Raw genomic sequence first — 20,660 nt, 5'->3', positions numbered from 1 at the left:
GGTTTACAACACACTGAGTCAGGACAATGGCTCATCCTCCATTGTCATGGGGACCACTGGCCAACCCACCTCCTCCTGCAGGGACTTAGCAGCCAGACAGGACTTGTCCAGCTCCACACCCCGTTCCCTCAGCTGTCTCTGAAGCTCAGCCAGCTCCCGACGGTTCTTCTCCTTGTACACGTCTATCTGCTCCTGCAGCTCCTGGGTGGACGACTGAGAGGCCTCCACGATCTCACTCATCTACAGGGAGAAGGTAGAGTTAGCCTTGCTAACAAACAGACATGCATGCACACACTGACACATGCATGTGGTGTGATATTTAATTGACTAAAACAAGGATGTCCGAAGGCTTTTAGTTGGTCCACTCACCTCCCTCTGTAGTTTCTCCACTGTGCGGTCCAGCAGACTCCTCTCGTCCTCTATCTCATTCTTAGTGTTCTTGAACTGTTCTTTCTGACTCCTCTCCTCCTTCAGCCTCTCCTCCAGCTCTCTGTGGTCATGGTTCAGCTTGGTCAAGTTCCTCTGGAACAGAAAGAGTTTAGAAAAATAGGTCAGAATGGTAAGGAGGACCAGCACTTATGCTTTATTATTCTCACCAGTAAATTCTCCCGAGCTTGTGGTCAAAGCCTGGTCAATCTTACCTGTACATCCTCTAACCGGGTGGTCAAAGCCTGGTCAATCTTACCTGTACATCCTCTAACTATGTGGTCAAAGCCTGGTCAATCTTACCTGTACATCCTCTAACCGTGTGGTCAAAGCCTGGTCAATCTTACCTGTGCATCCTCTAACCGTGTGGTCAAAGCCTGGTCAATCTTACCTGTACATCCTCTAACCGTGTGGTCAAAGCCTGGTCAATCTTACCTGTGCATCCTCTAACCGTGTGGTCAAAGCCTGGTCAATCTTACCTGTACATCCTCTAACCGGGTGGTCAAAGCCTGGTCAATCTTACCTGTACATCCTCTAACCGTGTGGTCAAAAGCCTGGTCAATCTTACCTGTACATCCTTTAACCGGGTGGTCAAAGCCTGGTCAATCTTACCTGTACATCCTCTAACCGTGTGGTCAAAGCCTGGTCAATCTTACCTGTACATCCTCTAACCGTGTGGTCAAAGCCTGGTCAATCTTACCTGTACATCCTCTAACTGGGTGGTCAAAGCCTGGTCAATCTTACCTGTACATCCTCTAACCGGGTGGTCAAAGCCTGGTCAATCTTACCGGTACATCCTCTAACCTTGTGGTCAGAGCCTGGTCAATCTTACCGGTACATCCTCTAACCTTGTGGTCAGAGCCTGGTCAATCTTACCTGTACATCCTCTAACCTTGTGGTCAGAGCACGGTTGGCACGTGACATCTCCTCCTCCTGCTCCTTGATTTCTTCTAAAGACTCTTCCAGCTGCCTCTTCTCTATCTGTGAGTTTACACATACACATTAACATACACCAGCATAAGACAATAGGTAACAGATCTGATCTTCAATGTGAAAAGTTTTATTACTGTCAATCTGATTGACACTCCTGTGCAGTTTACAGTGGCTCTCCTTTATATAACTAGCAGCTCATGTTACACCCGAGGATCTGTCTTTTTCAGCCATCTATTTCCTGTGTTTGAGGGACGCAAAATCCACTTGTAACTTTAATCTTGCTGAATTGATTGCTTTCATTTTACTCCTGCGACTGTTTCATACTTTGCTTGTGCCTGTATTTTTTATTCGTTAACATTACGACTGCGGAAATGATTGTAATGACCTGTCAAACACACCCCGGTAACGGCTGAAATGGGGTCAATGGAATACAATGTCTTTCAGTTGAATTTATAATAACGCTAAAGCTTCGTCAGGGATTTAACGCAATGCCTCGACAATTACATCACAAGAAAGAGAAGAAAGAATTGAATACAGTTGAAATGTTTACAAATTACATGCGCTGAAATGATTATTGTGATATTATGTCTGATCTCATAAACAATGTAAAGTATCTTTAGATATGTTTAATTTAGAGCAAAGTGTGTTGATTTTTAATCCAAGGATATCCTGCTATTGACACACTTGTTTAATTAATGAGGCAGTCTAGACAGCGCATGTGAGTGCGGGTAGGGTAGACAGAGAAAGTATTTGGTAGTTGCAGCCCTGTTATGCAAGAGAACTTGACAACAGTAATTAATGAGGCAGTCTAGACAGCGCATGTGAGTGCGGGTAGGGTAGACAGAGAAAGTATTTGGTAGTTGCAGCCCTGTTATGTTAATGTTTCCATATATGCAAATACACCCTGTGTATTTATGCAAATGAGGCACATAAAATATATATATACAGTTGAAGTGGGAAGTTTACATACACCTTAGCCAAATATATTTGAACTCTGTTTTTCACAATTCCTGACATTTAATCCTAGTAAAAATTCCCTGTTTTAGGTCAGTTAGGATCACCACTTTTTTTTAAGAATGTGAAATGTCAGAATAATTTATTTCAGCTTTTATTTATTTCATCTCATTCCCAGTGGGTCAGAAGTTACATACACTCAATTAGTATTTGGTAGCATTGCCTTTAAATTATTTACCTTTTGTCAAATGTTTCGGGTAGCCTTCCACAAGCTTCCCACAATAAGTTGGGTGAATTGTGGCCCATTCCTCCTGACAGAGCTGGTGTAACTGAGTCAGGTTTCTAGGCCTCCTTGCTCGCACACGCTTTTTCAGTGCTGACCACAAATTTTCTATAGGATTGAGGTCAGGGCTTTGTGATGGCCACTCCAATAGCTTGACTTTGTTGTCCTTAAGCCATTTTGCCACAACATTGGAAGTATGCTTGGGGTCATTGTCTATTTGGAAGACCCATTCGCGACCAAACTTTAACATCCTGACTGATGTCTTGAGATGCTTCTTCAATATATCCACATAATTTTCCTTTCTCATGAAGCCATCTATTTTGTGAAGTGCACCAGTCCCTCCTGCAGCAAAGCATCCCCACAACATGACGCTGCCACCTCCGTGCTTCACGGTTGGGATGGTGTCCTTCGGCTTGCCTCCCCCTTTTTCCTCCAAACATAACGATGGTCATTATGGCCAAACAGTTCTATTTTTGTTTCATCAGACCAGAGGACATTTCTCCAAAAAGTACGATCTTTGTCCCCATGTGCAGTTGCAAACTGTAGTCTGGCTTTTTTATGGCGGTTTTGGAGCAGTGGCTTCTTCTTTGCTGAGCGGCCTTTCAGGTTATGTCGATATAGGACTCGTTTTACTGTGGATATAGATACTTTTGCACCTGTTTCCTCCAGCATCTTCACAAGGTCCTTTGCTGCTGTTCTGGGATTGATTTGCACTTTTCGCACCAAAGTACGTTCATCTCTAGGAGACAGAACGCGTCTCCTTCCTGAGCGGTATGACGGCAGCGTGGTCCCATGGTGTTCATACTTGTGTAATATTGTTTGTACAGATGAGCGTGGTACCTTCAGGCATTTGAAAATTGCTCCCAAGGATGAACCAGAATTGCAGAGGTCTACAAAAAAATTCTGAGGTCTTGGCTGATTTCTTTTGATTTTCCCATGATGTCAAGCAAAGAGGCACTGAGTTTGAAGGTAGGCCTTGAAATACATCCACAGGTACACCTCCAATTGACTCAAATGATGCCAATTAGCCTATCAGACGCTTCTAAAGCCATGAAATAATTTTCTGAAAATTTCCAAGCTGTTTAAAGGCACAGTCAACTTAGTGCATGTAAACTTCTGACCCACTGGAATTGTGATACAGTGAATTATAAGTGAAATAATCTGTCTGTAAACAATTGTTGGAAAGATTACTTGTGTCATGCACAAAGTAGATGTCCTTACCGACTTGCCAAAACGATAGTTTTTTAACAAGAAATTTGTGGAGTGGTTGAAAAATGAGTTTTAATGACTAAAACCTAAATGTATGTAAACTTCCGACTTCAAGGGCCTCCCGGGTGGCGCAGTGGTCTAGGGCACTGCATGGCAGCGCTAGCTGCGCCACCAGAGTCTCTGGGTTCGCGCCCAGGCTCTGTCGCAGCCGGCCTAGGGAGGGTTTGGCCGGTAGGGATATCCTTGTCTCATCACGCTCCAGCAACTCCTGTGGCGGGCCGGGCGCAGTGCGCGCTAACCAAGGGGGCCAGGTGCACGGTGTTTCCTCCGACACATTGGTGCGGCTGGCTTCCGGGTTGGAGGCGCACTGTGTTAAGAAGCAGTGCAGCTTGGTTGGGTTGTGCTTCGGAGGACGCATGGCTTTCGACCTTCGTCTCTCTCGAGCCCGTACGGGAGTTGTAGCGATGAGACAAGATAGTAATTACTAGCGATTGGATACCACGAAAATTGGGGGGAAAAGGGGGTAAAAATGTAAATAAAAATAAATAAATAAAAGAAAATAAACTTCCGACTTCAACTGTATATATCTACAAAAACTGATACAATAAGATAATGTATATATGGGTGGATTTACGTTTTTCTTTATTTATTTGACAATAAATTGAATACCTGAATTCCCACCAAAATCCCTTTGTCCATGCCAGTAAATGTTTTATGCACTATAATTCATGTGATGGATTATACATATTCTAAAAGTTTGGAGTATCTTCATCCACTGTCCAACAGTTGCATTTATGCAAATTGTTTAAAAAACATTTAAACAATTTCTATGACCGTTGCTACAGTACATTAGGTTTCTCTGTTCTTCACCTCAAGCCGGCTGACTCTGTCCCCCAGCTTGCTCTCCTGTAGCTTGGCATCATCAATGATGCGGTTGAGTTTGGCCACTTCGTTCTCCAGCTCCTGTGCCCGCTTTCTCAGCTTCTCGGCCTCTTGGCTAAGACGTCCCGCCTGGCCCTCCACTGCCCCCTTGGCTGCCTCCACTTCAGCCTTCTCCTTGCCCACTGCAGCACTGCTCTGGAGAACAAACAGAAGGGTCAGTACAAAGTAAATACAGCGTAGAAAGATGCAACGTTGTACAGAAAAGGACACAATACTGGCTTGACAACTGGTTAAAAACAAAAGTCTACGGTCTTATTTACAAGGCAACTCAAATTCCTTCACAACTCCTCCTCAAAGAGACTCCCAAAACAACTCCTTCATGACAAGCTCAAGGGGATTTAAGAGGTGGATGCATGACAATAACTCTAAGCCTCCATTCACCTCCCATTGAACTGCCTCTACTGCTGTAGCTTGGCCCACACAAAGACAGCATGTCACCTGCAAAAGGCTGGGGAGATTGAGGTGAATGGTCCAGTCCAGTAAATCTGTCCACTTCATTCTGAGTCCCCTGAGCATGACCAACAACAATGTCTCAATAGCTTTACCTGCCAGAGTTGTACAGTTGTGGGGCTGCTGCTTAAGCCTTATGGCTCTCGCTTGTTCACCGCTTGTCACTAAACATGATCAAATTCCATAATTAGATGACCCACTGTTGGTGGCAGCCTGTCTTTGTATGAACTTGGCTGCTGTGGCAGGGTAGTGTGAAAGGAGGTCCCTGTGTGCTTTGCCTCTGCCCAGTTTTATCAATGGAGAGCCTGCCCTGGCTAGCCTGTCCTAAGGGACAGCAGTCAATGCACTCGGGGAAACCTGAATTCTGTCTTCATGTAACCTCTTAGCTGACAACAACACACAGCACTATCTAGCCCCGCATTAAGTTTTGCATAGAAAAACAGATAGCAGGTTTTGCTGTGATGATGCTGTCAGAGAGGGATTTACTTTATATCCTGAATGTGACAGTTTAAGAAGATATTGTAGCAGCCAGGCTCCCGACATATTTGTTCAAAAGCAAGAATATCTGGAAATGAGGCTATGCTTGACAGAATGCCAGACAACAGGTTTGACAGTTTCTTGTTCTGTTTACTACAGTGAGGAATACCCGTGCTGCACGCCTCCACAGAAACAACCAGGAACTTACGTTCATATGGGGTTGACTACTGATACAAAGGCTATGAGTTTTCCCTAACCAGGAGAAACTAAAAGCCCTAGATCAAAGTTATACCCAAGGCCTAGAGTTTTTCCTGGTTGGATCACATGGCTCCTGGCCATTCTCATTACAGTACTAGGCCTATATTTAATTGACTAAATATGATTATGTAAACACAGGTTATATTTAAGCAATAAGGCACGAGGGAGTGTGGTATATGGCCGATATAACATGGCTAAGGGCTGTTCTTATGCACAAGGCAATGCAGAGTGCCTGGATACAGCCCCTAGCTGTGGTTTATTGGTCATATTTTTTTATTTTTTTTTATTTTACCTTTATTGAACTAGGCAAGTCAGTTAACAAATTCTTATTTTTATATATATATATATATATATATATATATATATATATATATATATATATATATATATATATATATATATATATATATATATATATATATATATATATATATATATATATATATATATATATATATATATATATATATATATATATATATCACAAACCCCTGAGGTTCCTTATTGCTATTGTAACATTGTGCGCTGAGAGTCGGGAAGCAAGTTCAGGGACTGAATAATTTAATAAATAAATGAAAATATAATACAAAACAAGAAACACGAACAACTCACAGACATGAAACAGAAACAATAACGCCTGGGGAAGGAACCAAAGGGAGTGACATATATAGGGAAGGTAATCAGGGAGGTGATGGGGTCTGGTTACCAACGTAATTAGAACAGTAAAAACACATGTTTTGTCATACCCGTGGTTTACGATCTGATATACCACGGCTTTCAGCCAATCAGCATTCAGGGCTCAAACCACCCAATTTATAATGTAGGCTATCAGTTTTCTCCCCATTCATGTTATACAGTATGCAGGCAGGGAGGGACTGTTCATTATGAGGAGGAATGTCTGCTCCCAGGGGGATTAGAGGCAAACGGTGCAGATTAACACACTGTGGTTCAATTCCCCTTAGCCTCGCCTGGACAAGCAGACAGGCACCTCTCACTGGACAAGTCCAAGAAAAGCCTATGCATACACACACTGCACACACCTGACGCACGTCCCTGTCACATACTCCGCTCACACCTGACGCACGCACACAGACACATCTGTTTCACACACACACACACAAAGACACACAAACCCTGTGCTCCAGGTGAGCACCAATGCTGACTCACTCAGTGGAGAGTGAAAAACCATTCACTAACGAAACAGCATGATAAATAGCAGACAGCTAATGACATGAAACTACTTCAATTACAAGACCTGTGATTATCAGTCATAGGTTTAGTTAGATACAGATGTCTTACTAAATGGGTGTCCTAAAAGGAAGCTGACTGACTTAGCGCTTGGGAATGTGTTTAAATCCCCTCATCTGTCATTAGAAACACTGTACTATGGTCCCTTAGTGACTCATTATCTGTCCACAGAGCTGAAAGAGTCCAAAGTCCGACCACCTCGCCCCCTCACTCATCCCCTCACCACTGGGTGAGTTGGAGGACCCTCATTGGTCACTGAGGCTTGGTGTTCCAGTGTTTGAGCGGAGGGTGGGAGGCGAGGGGTTAAAGTCACCCAGTGGAGGGGGGAGCAGAGAAGACAGATCATTAACCACCCCACCTCCAGGGCCCACTGAGGCCTGTTGGGCCTGTTCCCCTCCCCGACACCCTTATCCCTGCATGGGTCAGCTGGGGCACAAGTACACAGACAGACTGACTGATATGCAGGTGTCACTGGAATTACCTACATCCCAGACCAGGATATTTTCACACAAAAAACGTGCTTAAAATGTGTAAATGAAGGCGGTGTTCTCTTTCAAAACATTGGGCATTTCCAAACATCTTTCACCTGTCTAGGACTGTACAGAATCTAAGGACAGCAGGGGGTAGAAGCGTGTGAAAAACCTCACTGTTTTACAGGTCACTTCGCCTACTTAGCTAGAATATGTGAAGATTGTGGTATCATCTCTGTATTCAAACTAATCAACTGGGCCTGTGGTCAGGTTGAGGGGGAGGGGAACATACAGAAAATGTAGACTCATTGAGTTTTCAGTTTTTTTCTCATACAAACATCCCCTCACCCCCTCTTTCACTGTCCCATTTCCCATCCTGGGTTCTTTGAGAGTCCAGTCTGGGCACTACCACCCAGAGGGCGTAGGGGAGAAAGAGCCACGGGTGGTGAAATTCACAGGGTGCCCTGGTGATCATTGTTCCTTGTGTTTGGCATTTTTTACTCACTCAGACTTTTACAAAGCCTCAAAATTAACAATTGGAGAGTTTAATTTCAAGGGCTCTCTTGTGTACTCTTAAACTGTGTGTCTATAGTCAGGCATTAACTACCATTGTGCGGCCAGTAAAAAGAGTGGCACTAACAATGCAGTGAAGTATGCATGGCCCAGTGTGTGAGCTCGGAGCTTTTACAGGGTGTTCTCAGGTTGCTGGGAACACACACAAACCCCTGCTGAATCTGCTTTGGAGCCCAGGGAACAAACAATGGAGTTTGCTGATATTCCTGCACCAATTACAGTCCACAAGAAACCTGCCAGGGTAATCCCACATCCAGCAGAGCCCCACTCTATTCACATGTATAGGCACACACATATCCCTTTTTAAAATGACAAGAGAGTTAATCCATTCTAAATCCACTGTCAAGAGTCAGTGTGCAGCAGGTAGGACGGAGTCAGGCGCAGGACACAGAACTGAGTAACAACGTACTTTACTCGGGAAATCACAAAAAAATACCATACAGGGAAAAATATTCCAGCTCGACACAACAGAGCTACTACTTAACAAAGAACAAACACGCAGAAAACCATGTGGGAACCAGAGGGTTAAATAGGGAATAAATTATAACGTAATGGAAACCAGGTGTGTACAATCAAGACAAAACAAATGGAAAAGGAAACGTAGATCGTGGCGGCTAGAAAGCCGGTGACGTCGACGGCCGAACGCCGCCCGAACAAGGAGAGGCACCAACTTCGGCGGAAGTCGTGACATCCACAACGCATCAAAAAAGTATAATCTGACTTTTAACTGAATCAAAATGTTAATCTTTCAACAAATCCTGAAAATAAAGATTGTGGTGTACTCATGCCCTTGTAAGTGAGTAGCATACCCTCTGATTGGTTGTCACAGACAAACTGGTGCCATCTATACTACAGAGATTAATGTAAAAGTCCTGACACACCCCTAAACACATTTTATGTGTTTACTATCACATGCATTCACAACAGTGAACACAACCTTTTATATGAGTGCACTGTTGTGGGCATGAAGCATTCACAAGGTTTTAGAAATAATACCTATTTCAGACAGTAACACTCACAGTGTAAGATTACAGTATATCAAAAATATGTAACTATAGTGGACCACAGTGTTCTGCTCCCTCTGCTCTACCATGGCCTTGGGAAAGGTACAAAGCAACACTTCTTTGATTGAGCTGACACATTGTCAAGTTGCTATAATGTCCCAGCAGCATCCCTGACAGAAAAGCTTTAGTTAGGAGCTGAAGGGCAGAGTGTTCCCCCTACCTAAGCCAGGACCTAGGTCAGGATGCAGAGAAACACAGGATATCTCTCTACCCCAGCTGCAACAACACACTGGTGGTGACATCGTTCAAACAGACACATACTGGCCACAACCACAAGTGAATAAAATCAATGCTCAACACCACAACCTTTATAATTGTTTACTTCAGTCTACCTTAGAGGGTACTGTGAGCCAACGTTGATGCGGCCTCAGTTTTATGGTCCTGTTTTCAAATGACTTCCATTCATGTGCTCTCCCTGAGGGAAAAGTAAATATGGGATAAGAGGGGAAGTCGAGAGGCAATCGGGACTAAATAGAAGCACAAAGATGACCAAGGTCCTTCCAGGAACGGGTCATATCCTGTGTGATATCAAGTTAACGGTATTCAACACCATGTATTCTGTCTTCAAGGAAAATGAATAGCATCACAGGTCACTCAAGCTTTTCTCCGGCAATGAATAAGCCTTAGTTTGTTTCACCAGCAAGAAGGTATGCATTACAATAGAGATGCTCTCCAACAAAAGGTACATAGACTAGTGTCTGCCTAGTAAAGACAGGTTTGTGATGGCTTGGGAGAAAAGCTTGCAGTGGAAATTAAAACTTGCTGCTTGAGGAGCACTGGCATCTCTCCAGTCACCATAAGATGCCAGCAATCAAATCTTGTCTTGTCCTTCGGGACATGGAAACAGAAACCTTTTTAAATGGAGTCTCTATTGCCGGGCCAAATGATAGGATTTCAGGGGGGTTTGGCTTTAATAGAGAATTAAATAGGCCAGTGCAGTGAGAAGGCAGTCACAGTAGAGCTTTGAGGGACACTGGCCCTTTGTGTCAAAAAAATGGAACCAGAGAATTAACATTTACTGTCACAAAACGCCAAGCCTCCCCAGAATGTGGCATTATTACTGTTTAGCACTTCGCCAGAAGGCCAGTGGCTTCAAAAGAAGGGAGTGGGATGACACAATGTCAAAATTCCACACACAGTACTCTATTCTGATTTTAAATGGTTGATATGAGGCCAACCCGGAGTGATTATAATATCAAAAGACCCTTCAGAAAGTCATTATATTGGGACAAAACACTGACATTGAGCATAGTACTTCTTTTAACTCTTGGACGAAAGCCAGACCTTGGGGAATCATGCTGCCTGGTCGGGCTGGAGGAAAATCACAGGCAAATGACTGGGCTTTGAATGTCAGAGCGGAGGTCAGATCCTGCTGGAGGGAGAGTGACCAGTGCCACTTGCAACCTGAGCAGACTACGCCACAGGAGAGTAAGTCCATGCTAAATACTTTGCCTGTACTTGCCAGTACTCCCTACTCTGTTGGATGTTGAAAAGCAATGTACCAACACAAAACAACCTATTGAGTGGAGAAACCACATATTTCCTAAGTCTTGGTGTGAGCGAGTTAGCTTTCTACCTCTGGTCTTAAAGCTGCGGTACATCACAGTCTTGAGCACACTGACCCTCTACTCCACACTCCTGGGGGTATTAGTTGGAATCCCCAAAGCCTTGCATGCATTTTGGCAAAGTAGGCTCCCTCCCCACCAGCTCAGCTCTGCAAGGCAGTGACGCAGCAGAGGAACAATAGGCCCATGAATTCAGGCTACAGCCTCCTTTCACACAGGCACGACCCTCACATGACAGAGGAACCACTTCTCTCACTACAAACACAAACAACCAGCTCTGTGCAAGGAGATGCAACCGAAATGGGTGTGCATCCAATGAGCCAGTGAAAAACTATTTATGGGCAGAACATTACAGGTAGCAGGATATCACAGTTCATCTAAACAATTCTGAGAAGCCGTCCTAACTCCCAAGTCTTTTTGAAGGCAAATTCTTCAAACAGGGAAGAACATGAGAGCAAACAGATGGACACAAAAAGTGCTGAACTTTGGCTGTGACACCCATTCCTCTCTTTTGCTGGTAGATTTCAAGAGAAATCCCTTCCCTCTATCAATCCCTATATTTCTCCCTCCCTTGATCCCTCCCTCCCTTCCCAGTAAATCCTCACCTTCCAGCAGTGCCGGGAAGGGAACACAGCAGATCGCTATCATCAACTGAGGAAACACACTGCCTCCTGTGGGACTCTTTACCTTCAAACAGCCCTGAGGAGGTGCTTACCAGGCCATATGGCTTCAATGATTACACACAAAAAGAAGTCAGTCACAGAGAAAATAGAGACAGGCAGGAATCACTCAAGTGGAGGGGTAGAAGCTGGGGGATGGAGCTGCCAGTGTGTCAGGGGATGTATGAGATAGGGCTATAAGGGCTGAGGCTTGGGACTGTGGATAATTCATTTAGGAATGACTGTATGGGTAGGGTGGAGGGAGGTAGAGGATCAAGGCTGAGGGATGAGAGTGGGCTGGAGCTGGGAATGGGGTTTGAGCCTGGAAATGGGACTGTGGCTAGTACTAGAGGCTGGGGTTGGGACTACGGGTTGGGGCTGTCTGGGGTCTGGGGTTGTGGCCCTCAGAGAGCGTTGAGAAACAGGAATGTCCCTGAGAGGGGGTATAACAGCAGCCATCTGAAGAGCCATGGTCACGTCCCACCCCTCCCGACCCCACCCACTGGTCAGAGCTGGAGCACTGTAACAGAATCTGCAGGAGGGAAGGGGTCTGCTGGGTGCACATTCTCTAACCAGCCAGAAACATTTTCTGACACACCCTTCTCGCTGCTCACTGTACCTTATCAGTTCACATTTTTCACATTCCCTCAAGTCTCACTGTTGTGAAAAACCTGACTTCCACAGAACTGATCTACAATAAGTAACTTACAGTAAGGCTACAGTCTGATTATAAATTCTCTATGAATACTGTTGTTTGACCTCTATAGGTTCTACCTCTATAGATTAACATCTAAAGAATGGACCATGCTTCAACTCAATAAAAATACAATTGAACCTAAAATGTAATGACACAAAACAAACATATACATATTTTCAGGAGATGTCCACTCCATAACACATCTGACCCACTTCATTCAGCATATCCCAACCATATCTCAAACCCCTGCTGCTATTATTGTGTGAAAAAAACTCATCATTCATCTGCTGAGGTCCACAATTACCCCTGCCCTTTCAATGGATGAACAGAGAGAGAGAGGAGGAACAATGAGGAAAAATGCACAACTCATGAACTACAGCTCATTAGATTAGTGACGGCTTGCCACTGCAATTAACGGGCAACGGGAACAATTTAGTGCCCCAGTTTCCAGCATTATTCTCTGCATGGGGCAGCCCTATCAATGCACATTTCATGGCCAAAGGAGAGAGGAGCAGCGTTTCGATGGGAGACAGGACAGATGAATGCCAGACCGTGCACACTTTATACTAAGCAATTCAGCAGGCTGTGCGGTCGCTCACTCACATGCAGAAATGTTTATTACTTTCAATCCTGCCAATGCCTGGTGGATAAAAGTACAGTAGACTGAAACTGCCATAAATAGTTTTTGTGTGTGACAACCTAACAATGGATTGGTATTTGAAGGGAAAGGCCCAAATTACTGAAGATAAACCCAAACTGATAGCAGCCAAACTGTCTGAATACTGAGTAACAATAAGGTCAGACATCTTGTCACTTGTTTATAAAGCACTGGTGGTGAATTCTTGATGACAAACTCTTCCCCTCAAGCAAGAACAACAAGGGGCTGGCTGCTGTGTCGACCCCCACCACAGCAGGAGGAAGCTGGGGACAAGGAGAGGACTTCCAGGCCCTGACACAAACAGGAAGCATGTGAGCCAGGCAACACCTAGTCAACACAATGCTCCTCTAGCCTTGTCAGTGTGGTTCTCTTATGCCTCTCTCCTCCATTAGCCCTATTTATGCTCTTACCTCACTGTTCTCTCTACCACTTCCTTACCCTGTCTTCTCTTTACTAGTCCATTTCCCTCTCCCCATCCCCTCTCCCAAGTCTTTAAAAGGCTTTGTTTGGTCATATTTTTCTTCCTGTTGAGCCACCCAGTAAAATCTGTTTACAGCAAAACCACACCTCAACATCATGAAATACATCCTAAAGCTTCTTAATGACACTATATGTCATCTAGGGTAAACAGAGTCCAATAAGTTCCCATGAAAAGTGATGACAAGTTAGTTTAACTGTCAGATAGCTGAGTCTTTTTTTTATCTTGGTTGGTTCAGCTGAACTACAGAGAAGGGAGTGTTTTGCCCAGCACAGTTTAACCGTTTTCAGACTTGTTTTTCAGCCTTCAGCTGGGGTTGTTATTACAGTGTGTGCGGTGAAATGCAGTTAGGCAAGTGCAAGAAGAGAGAGGAGCAGAGCAGTTCATGTATAGAACTATGACATTCTCTAACACTGGCACCATGCAGTCAATGATTCACTAACCCCTAGAGGACTTTCCAGACATTCATTCAAGTATGCATACTGTATGTAACATTTTAATCTCAATAAACACAAAGGCCTGATTTCCTTATAATAACACATAATGCGGGTTTCATTTCCTCAATAAATAAACAATGGAACACTAAAGTTATACAAATTCAATGGCCTTTGGATAGCATTCATTATTTACTTGTTCCAAACAAATGAAATATCTTAACAGCTGGTAGACAATGATGGGGGCGTAATCTTATTTTTCCAATTCCAATACACAGCAGTCATAACAAAAACAACTTAAAGCATTTTTTTGTTTGAGGTAAGACGGTCCTATTGTGTTAGTTACTAAAATTAAGCTTAATTTTGAGGCACAACTTTGAAGCTGGTCGAAATTTCCTGGTCATTTCACTTCAAAGCTATCGAGTATCTACTGATGCTGGCAACATATGGCAACAAAAACCTTCCCAAACAAACCTTCTAAACAAACACTTTACTACCCAAAGTACACATGATGCCATACTCAAGGCTTTGCCCAAATCTCCCATTAACATCAATACACCCAGAAAACAGGTGACGTCCTGGGGACATTTGGCGACGTGCCCATTAAATCCCGAAAGGGTTTCGACACAACGTTATCCCACTGACGTTCTAAGAACTTTCTAAAAACGTTGCGTGATGTACTCAAGGGAACGTTCTCTGGGGGACCTTTTCCGGGGATGTTTTTAGGATGTTCTTGGGATGTTATGTCATGGTCCTCTTGAGGTTTTGTCTAGTTCCTGGTTAGTAACGGGGCCTTCCCGTTTTCGGGCATTCTTGTGATATTGTGTCATGGTCCCATGAAGGTTCTTGGGACATTGTGTCATGGTCTCCTGGAGAGTTTTGTCACGTGTCCCACGTGTCCCAAACCATTATAAGTAAAGTAATGAAATGATATGGGGGTTTTAAGGTAAGTGGTACGCTGTTCAGCTAATATGGTACAAATCTTTAATGAATGAAAATATGATCACATTTGACACGATCACTTTTGAAAATGACCCCAAATGGAAATTGAACTCTAAATTTGGGTATGCTGATCTTTCTGCTGCGCCACAAAGTCTGTAGAATTTAAAAGTCCCTGACACCTTCATTACCTATAATACATCTCTGCACTTAGCGAAAGAGTGCCATCTACACTGCTCTTTTAGTTATCAGTTCCTCTGACTATTCTCTCATTGATTTAATTTACTTATTTCAGCAATTTGGGTTTTCATTATAGTTTGGGTTTTCATTATATTTGTCTAATATTGGTGGGGCATATTATTCTGTTTTAATGTTACTCCTGAATCACTATGTATTTTTAATGGAGCTGAGATTTACTTTGAAGTGCAAGGTGTAGGAATAGGCCTGCTACAGGTGAAATCAGTTACTGATACAAACATGGTGGCGTAGCAGGAAGATTGGAATTCCATGAACTAAGATGTTCCAGGTGAGGACATGTTAAGCAATAATCACTGATTGAATAAACCTACACAAAGTAATCATGCATGTTAAATATGTAACACTGTTTGTGGTGTGGGTATCCCTAGCATTGCCAAAAGACAAAGACCCCCCCCCCAAAAAAAAAAAAAAGACAAAGAGCTGTGACTAGAACAGTGGTCCACCTATCAGGGCCTTGATGGGCTTGGCAACAGGGGTGATGTATAATGAAAGTAGGGTGTATAATGAAAGTAGGGTATTTTTTTTTTGGTGGGGGAGAACGTTTCTTTGCAACCATCAGGTGGCGTCCCGGGACAAACCGGGAACTAGACAAAACCTCCATGGGACCATGACACAACGTCCAAAGAACGACCTAAAAACGTCCTCAGGGACGTCCCCGTATCAACCAGGAACTAGACAAAGCCTCCAAGGGACCATGACACAAGGTACCAAGAATGTCCTAGGTTACCTGTTTGGCCTTCTCCACAGACGTCTGCAGCTTGCGGATCTCCTTCTCATACTGCTCCCTCAGTTTATCCACCTCCTGGTCGTGTGTGGCAACCTCCTCCTTCAGTGCTCCCTTCAGGGCAGTCAACTCCCTCTCCCTCCTCCTCAGCACCTCCTCCTGCTCCTCCTTGGCCAGCAGCACCTCCTGTAAGTCCAGCTTCATTTGCATCAGCTCCTATATAGGAAGAGAGGAGGAAGTGGTGACAGTATCTCGCTAAAATCTCACCCTGAGATTAACTGCTACCTCAACAGGTGACGTGCACAGAAATCTCCAGCACTGCCATTATTGCCTGAGTAATTATGCTTCAGCAAATGTGCCAGAAAGAATAACATGTTTACACATTACCAACACTGGCACTACAATGGTATTGACATGGTGGTTATTATGGGACTGCAAAGCCCTTTCCATGCAGGCCGCTAAGCTCCTCTATGTCAACGCTCTCTCCTCTGAGAGTTGTGGGACCTGGCCTGTGTTTTACCTCCATCATGGCATCCTTCTCTCCGTCTGTCACCACCGTCTTGGCGCCATCCAGCTCGTCGTGCATCTCTGACAGCTGGTCCTGCAGGTCCCTGATCTCCGTCTGGTACTGCTCCCTCTCCATCTTCACCTGGAACAGCCTGCCAGACCGCACAGAGCAGCATACAGTCAGAACACACACACCATCACCTGAACACCTGCACCCTGCTTCACACAATGGAACGATACCACCTGCGCTCTGTCAGAAACGCCTGTTCTCCAGGCTAACAGGAGCTATGATGAGCACCTGGGCACTGATCTACCAATCACATCACAGTCACACCACCTGCCTACTTCAACACAGAGAGGGTTTGTTTAGTGACAGGGGGTCATGCACGCAGATGTAGAGTAAGTAGACTGAACACTACTTATTCGCCAGCTCAGTGTACTTATTCCCACATACTGACATGAACCTTTTTCAAAATAGAGAATCCATTCTTGAAAAATTGAATCAATTATACAATGAATGAGAGTAGTTGAGTGATTCTTTCTAAATAAGGCGGGCCCCTCTCTGTCTCTGTCTCTTATTTCTATGGAGTCCATGACATACAGTAGACGTCTCTATGTCATTAGATTACAGGGGAGTCTGGCTCCACAGGGCCTCCACTGTCAGCTGCCATCCGCCAGGACGGCCAGTCTCTATTGTGATTGTCCATGATCAGGATCAACAAATCCATCCCCAGGTTTAACAGACTAGTCCAACATCAACAGACATTTAACAACAGACATCTACTTTGTAGGGCTTTGGTGGGACTCTGCAGTGTACATTAACACAAAATGCCAGAGGGGAAGGAGAACTATAGGGGGCCAGTATTTTCAGACAAAGACAGAAACTCAATGGCCGAAAAGAGATTGCAAGCCCAAGGAACACATTATAATCATCCTGTGACTACAGAAAACAACCTACAACTTTCTCCTCCACAAAAAAAAGAGACATAGATAAACAACTTTCCCCCGATAAGAGTCTTAAATCTGAGGATTATCCCCATTGTGCTGGTTTCTTAAGCCGGGCTTTGTCGACCTGTCACTCCTTGCCTCACAGTGTATGCCCTGGTCTGGTGGTCAGTCACTTACTCCTCCAGTGTGGTGCGGAGCTCAGCCTCTGTTTTGGCCAGTTTGTCCCTCAGTCGGGAGCATTCCTCCTGGCTCCTTTCCAGCTCCGTCTGCAGGTCCTTCACCTCCGCTCCGGCTTTTTCATGTGCCTCAGTCAGACCCATCTGCTTCTTTAACACGCAAGGACACACGCACACACACACTTTAATAAAACACCATTCCTCTCACCACACCAAATAAATATGAAATGCATGACATTCATAGTATAGTATCTGAATTACAGTTTTGACAGTATCTAACCAACAAACTCAGTGGCTGTGATGTCTACTGGTCCGCTTAAGTTAGGTATTAGCACCAATAGGATTATTGTGTCTTAAGAGGCGGGAGCCAGGGATTCTCATGTCCTGCACAGACATCCAAGATAGCAGCTAGGTTCAACATGTCTGACATGGTGTCACGGCTGTCGAAAGAACTGGAGCAAAGCGCAGCGTGGTTAGCGTACATATTCCTTTTATTTAGAATGACGCCGACAAAACAATAAACAATACAAAAACGACCGTGAAGCTTAAGGGCAATAGTGCCAGAAACAAAGACAACTTCCCACACCGAAAGGAGGGAAAAGGGCTACCTAAATATGCTTCCCAATCAGAGACAACGATAGACAGCTGTCCCTGATTGAGAACCATACCTGGCCAAAACAAAGAAATACAAAAACATAGAAAATAGAACATAGAATGCCCACCCAAATCACACTCTGACCAAACCCAAAATAGAGACATAAAAATCTCTCTAAGGTCAGGGCGTGACACATGGCATCATAGTATTACCTTGGTTTGCTCCTCCAGCTGCTTTTTCAGTTCAACAACTTCCTTCTCCAGTGCTACCCTCTGTTCCTGGGCTTTGGCTTGGGTAGCCATGTCAGGAGACTGGGAGGGGGAACAGAGACAGGAGTTATATTTGAATCCATTTACCTTTTCAAAACCACTCACAATATATTTGCATGATAGCATTACTCTAAGATGTCTTATTTTCGTAAAATACAAAAACATGTGTTTTGCTTTGGGTCATGGCAGATCTCAGTGAACAAAAGGAAGGGTGGTGACTAGTTTCTCCCCATAACGCACAGGTTTATACATGGCGGTAAGTGGAGGCTGGGGGGAGGAGCTACTGGCTCATTGTATTGGCTGGAATGGAATATATGGAACGGAGTCAAACCTGTGGTTTCCATATGTATGATGTGTTTGATACTGTTCCATTTATTCCATTCCAGCCATTACAATGAGCGCGTCCTCCTATAGCTCCTCCCACCAGCCTCCACTGATGGAGGTGGTAACGACAGTGGCTGTTGTCAATGCTAGGTAAACACAGCCTGGTGCGTTGTATGCTGCTTACCAAGTGAAAGCTTCTGGCCTAAGGCTAAGATAAGAGGCTCACAGATTTAGCTGTTTGTTGAGTTAAATTACAACAACTCCACAACAATGCCTCACTTTGTTGTCGCTCCCCGCTGCCCGCGACTTTAATGTCTGGATCTTCTCAAACACCAGGTTGACCTTCCTCTTGGTGGTGTCCTCGTTATCAGTGCTCCTGCGGACACACACACACGTACACACACAGTCAGAACACAGGTGCACTCCCACACTCGGCTGATCTGAGGGTAAAGAGGGGTCTCTGTGTGTGGTAGGTGGATCAGATTAGGGTCTAATCCCAGACTGTTCTGGTTCCTGCTCTGCCGGGGGCCAACTGCTTTGATGTGTCACCTCGCGACCCGATCAACCTCATTATGGTCATCCATTAGGAGGCACATGCAGGGGAATCCCTGGCCCTGCTATAGAACCTGGCTGTATGCAGGGTGCACCCTCTCTCTTCCTAGATCGGCCACAACCCGGGGAAAGATTCTAAGGTTCCATTCCATTCCACTACATGACAGGGGAGTTCTAGCCCCCCTCCTTCATGTTTTATACCTTCAGCTGGTGAATGTTTGTCCTTTCTTTGATGACTCAGTGTCAGAACACCACTTCCATCTGTGTTCCTTTCCATTGACTTCTGACCCTTGACCTGTGACCTGACACACCCAAAGCAGTTTCCTGAACTCACTGGGCATCGAAAAAGCCTGGAGCACACATGGAATGTAGACACTGAGGAACTGAGGCACTTTAGAAGTTTAGGATTTAAAATGCAAAACTTCTAAAACCATGGACACACATGTACAGTCCAACCATGATACAATGCTCTGTGAGAGACACAAAACTTGACCTGGGATTGGATAGGAACTCTAAGATCCAACTTTACTGGTGCTGTGATTGAAATGTTATCCTATTGGATATATGCACAGGACTTTCAGACTTGGCTTCTTGATGAACACACTTGGTTTAAGCTTCGTAACCCCCCCCCCCCCCCAAAAGCCTCTTAACCTAGTCTAGCTATAAAACTTTCAGAGAGTGAAAACAAACTTTAGCTGGTGTACCTTGGTACTGAACAACAACGAAACTGTCTAGCACCTCATATTACTATTTAATAATATAAATCATCATGTATCGCCCTTACCAGTTCATCTATCTTAAACTATGAAGTACACCATAGAGATACTAATCTGATAGGGTATCTATGTGAGATGCTTCCCACTGATAACTCCTCCATTTCCCCCTACTGTAAGTGATGGGATTTACAGTGTCGGGTGAAAGGAGAACATCAAGAATCAGGTGATAAGCAGAGCAGGGTTGATCCCCTACATTCCTCAGTAGAGAGGGAGAGAGAGACAGGGAGAAATAGAACTGGGAAGAGGAACGAACACCACTAAGCAGCTGCATCGACCACAGCTTAGATATGGAGGTGGAGACTGAATGGAAGTATAAATTCCTTCACTTTTATCACAAACAGTCAGACTCAGATAAAAAATGTTTAAGTGCTCCCATGGGGCTTTTTTCTTCAAATGGTGCATTTCTTAAAAATGCACTATGTAGAAATTGTTCCTCTATTTCCTGTTTGCAAAATGTTTAATAGTTTGCTTAATTTCAGTTTATGTGGCAAAAGAAGCAAGTATACTGTATATAATCAATGTACTATCTATCTTGTTCATAACCAAAAATATTGTACTTTCAGATGTTTGAAGCTGGTGTACAAAACCGAAAGTAAAAAAGGCAAAAACAAAACTTAAGAATGGGAAGCATAGAAATAGCTCACATAGAACAGATCTACCACTGCTTAGACTTGCTTTTAATGAGAATGACAGCGCTATAACACATATTTCTATGTGAATTTCTATGTAAATTTGGGTTGCCCAAAAAGTTACATATTGCAGCTTTAAGAGTGTAACTTGGCACATGTTATGTTTAAACTGTGCAGTTTACTGC

General features: G+C 44.1%; 1 protein-coding gene across 1 annotated transcript in view; it reads right to left on the bottom strand.

Moving 5' to 3' along the window:
- The window catches only part of LOC129834540 (cingulin-like protein 1), a 43,399-nt gene that overhangs the window by 17,172 nt on the left and 5,567 nt on the right, over nucleotides 1-20,660 (bottom strand). Inside the window, exons 4-12 of the mRNA XM_055899634.1 lie at nucleotides 18,798-18,894; nucleotides 18,138-18,236; nucleotides 17,332-17,480; nucleotides 16,220-16,358; nucleotides 15,703-15,915; nucleotides 4,676-4,882; nucleotides 1,303-1,407; nucleotides 370-522; nucleotides 70-240 (exon numbers count right to left, since the gene is read on the bottom strand). Of these exons, the coding sequence (XP_055755609.1) occupies nucleotides 70-240; nucleotides 370-522; nucleotides 1,303-1,407; nucleotides 4,676-4,882; nucleotides 15,703-15,915; nucleotides 16,220-16,358; nucleotides 17,332-17,480; nucleotides 18,138-18,236; nucleotides 18,798-18,894 (1,333 nt within the window). The remainder of the gene's footprint in view (nucleotides 1-69; nucleotides 241-369; nucleotides 523-1,302; nucleotides 1,408-4,675; nucleotides 4,883-15,702; nucleotides 15,916-16,219; nucleotides 16,359-17,331; nucleotides 17,481-18,137; nucleotides 18,237-18,797; nucleotides 18,895-20,660) is intronic.

The sequence above is a fragment of the Salvelinus fontinalis genome, chromosome 35 (genome assembly GCF_029448725.1).
Source record: "Salvelinus fontinalis isolate EN_2023a chromosome 35, ASM2944872v1, whole genome shotgun sequence".
Taxonomy (NCBI): Eukaryota; Metazoa; Chordata; class Actinopteri; order Salmoniformes; family Salmonidae; genus Salvelinus; species Salvelinus fontinalis.
Note: the sequence above shows the minus strand (reverse complement) of the source record. Positions and strands in the feature narration are given on the sequence as shown.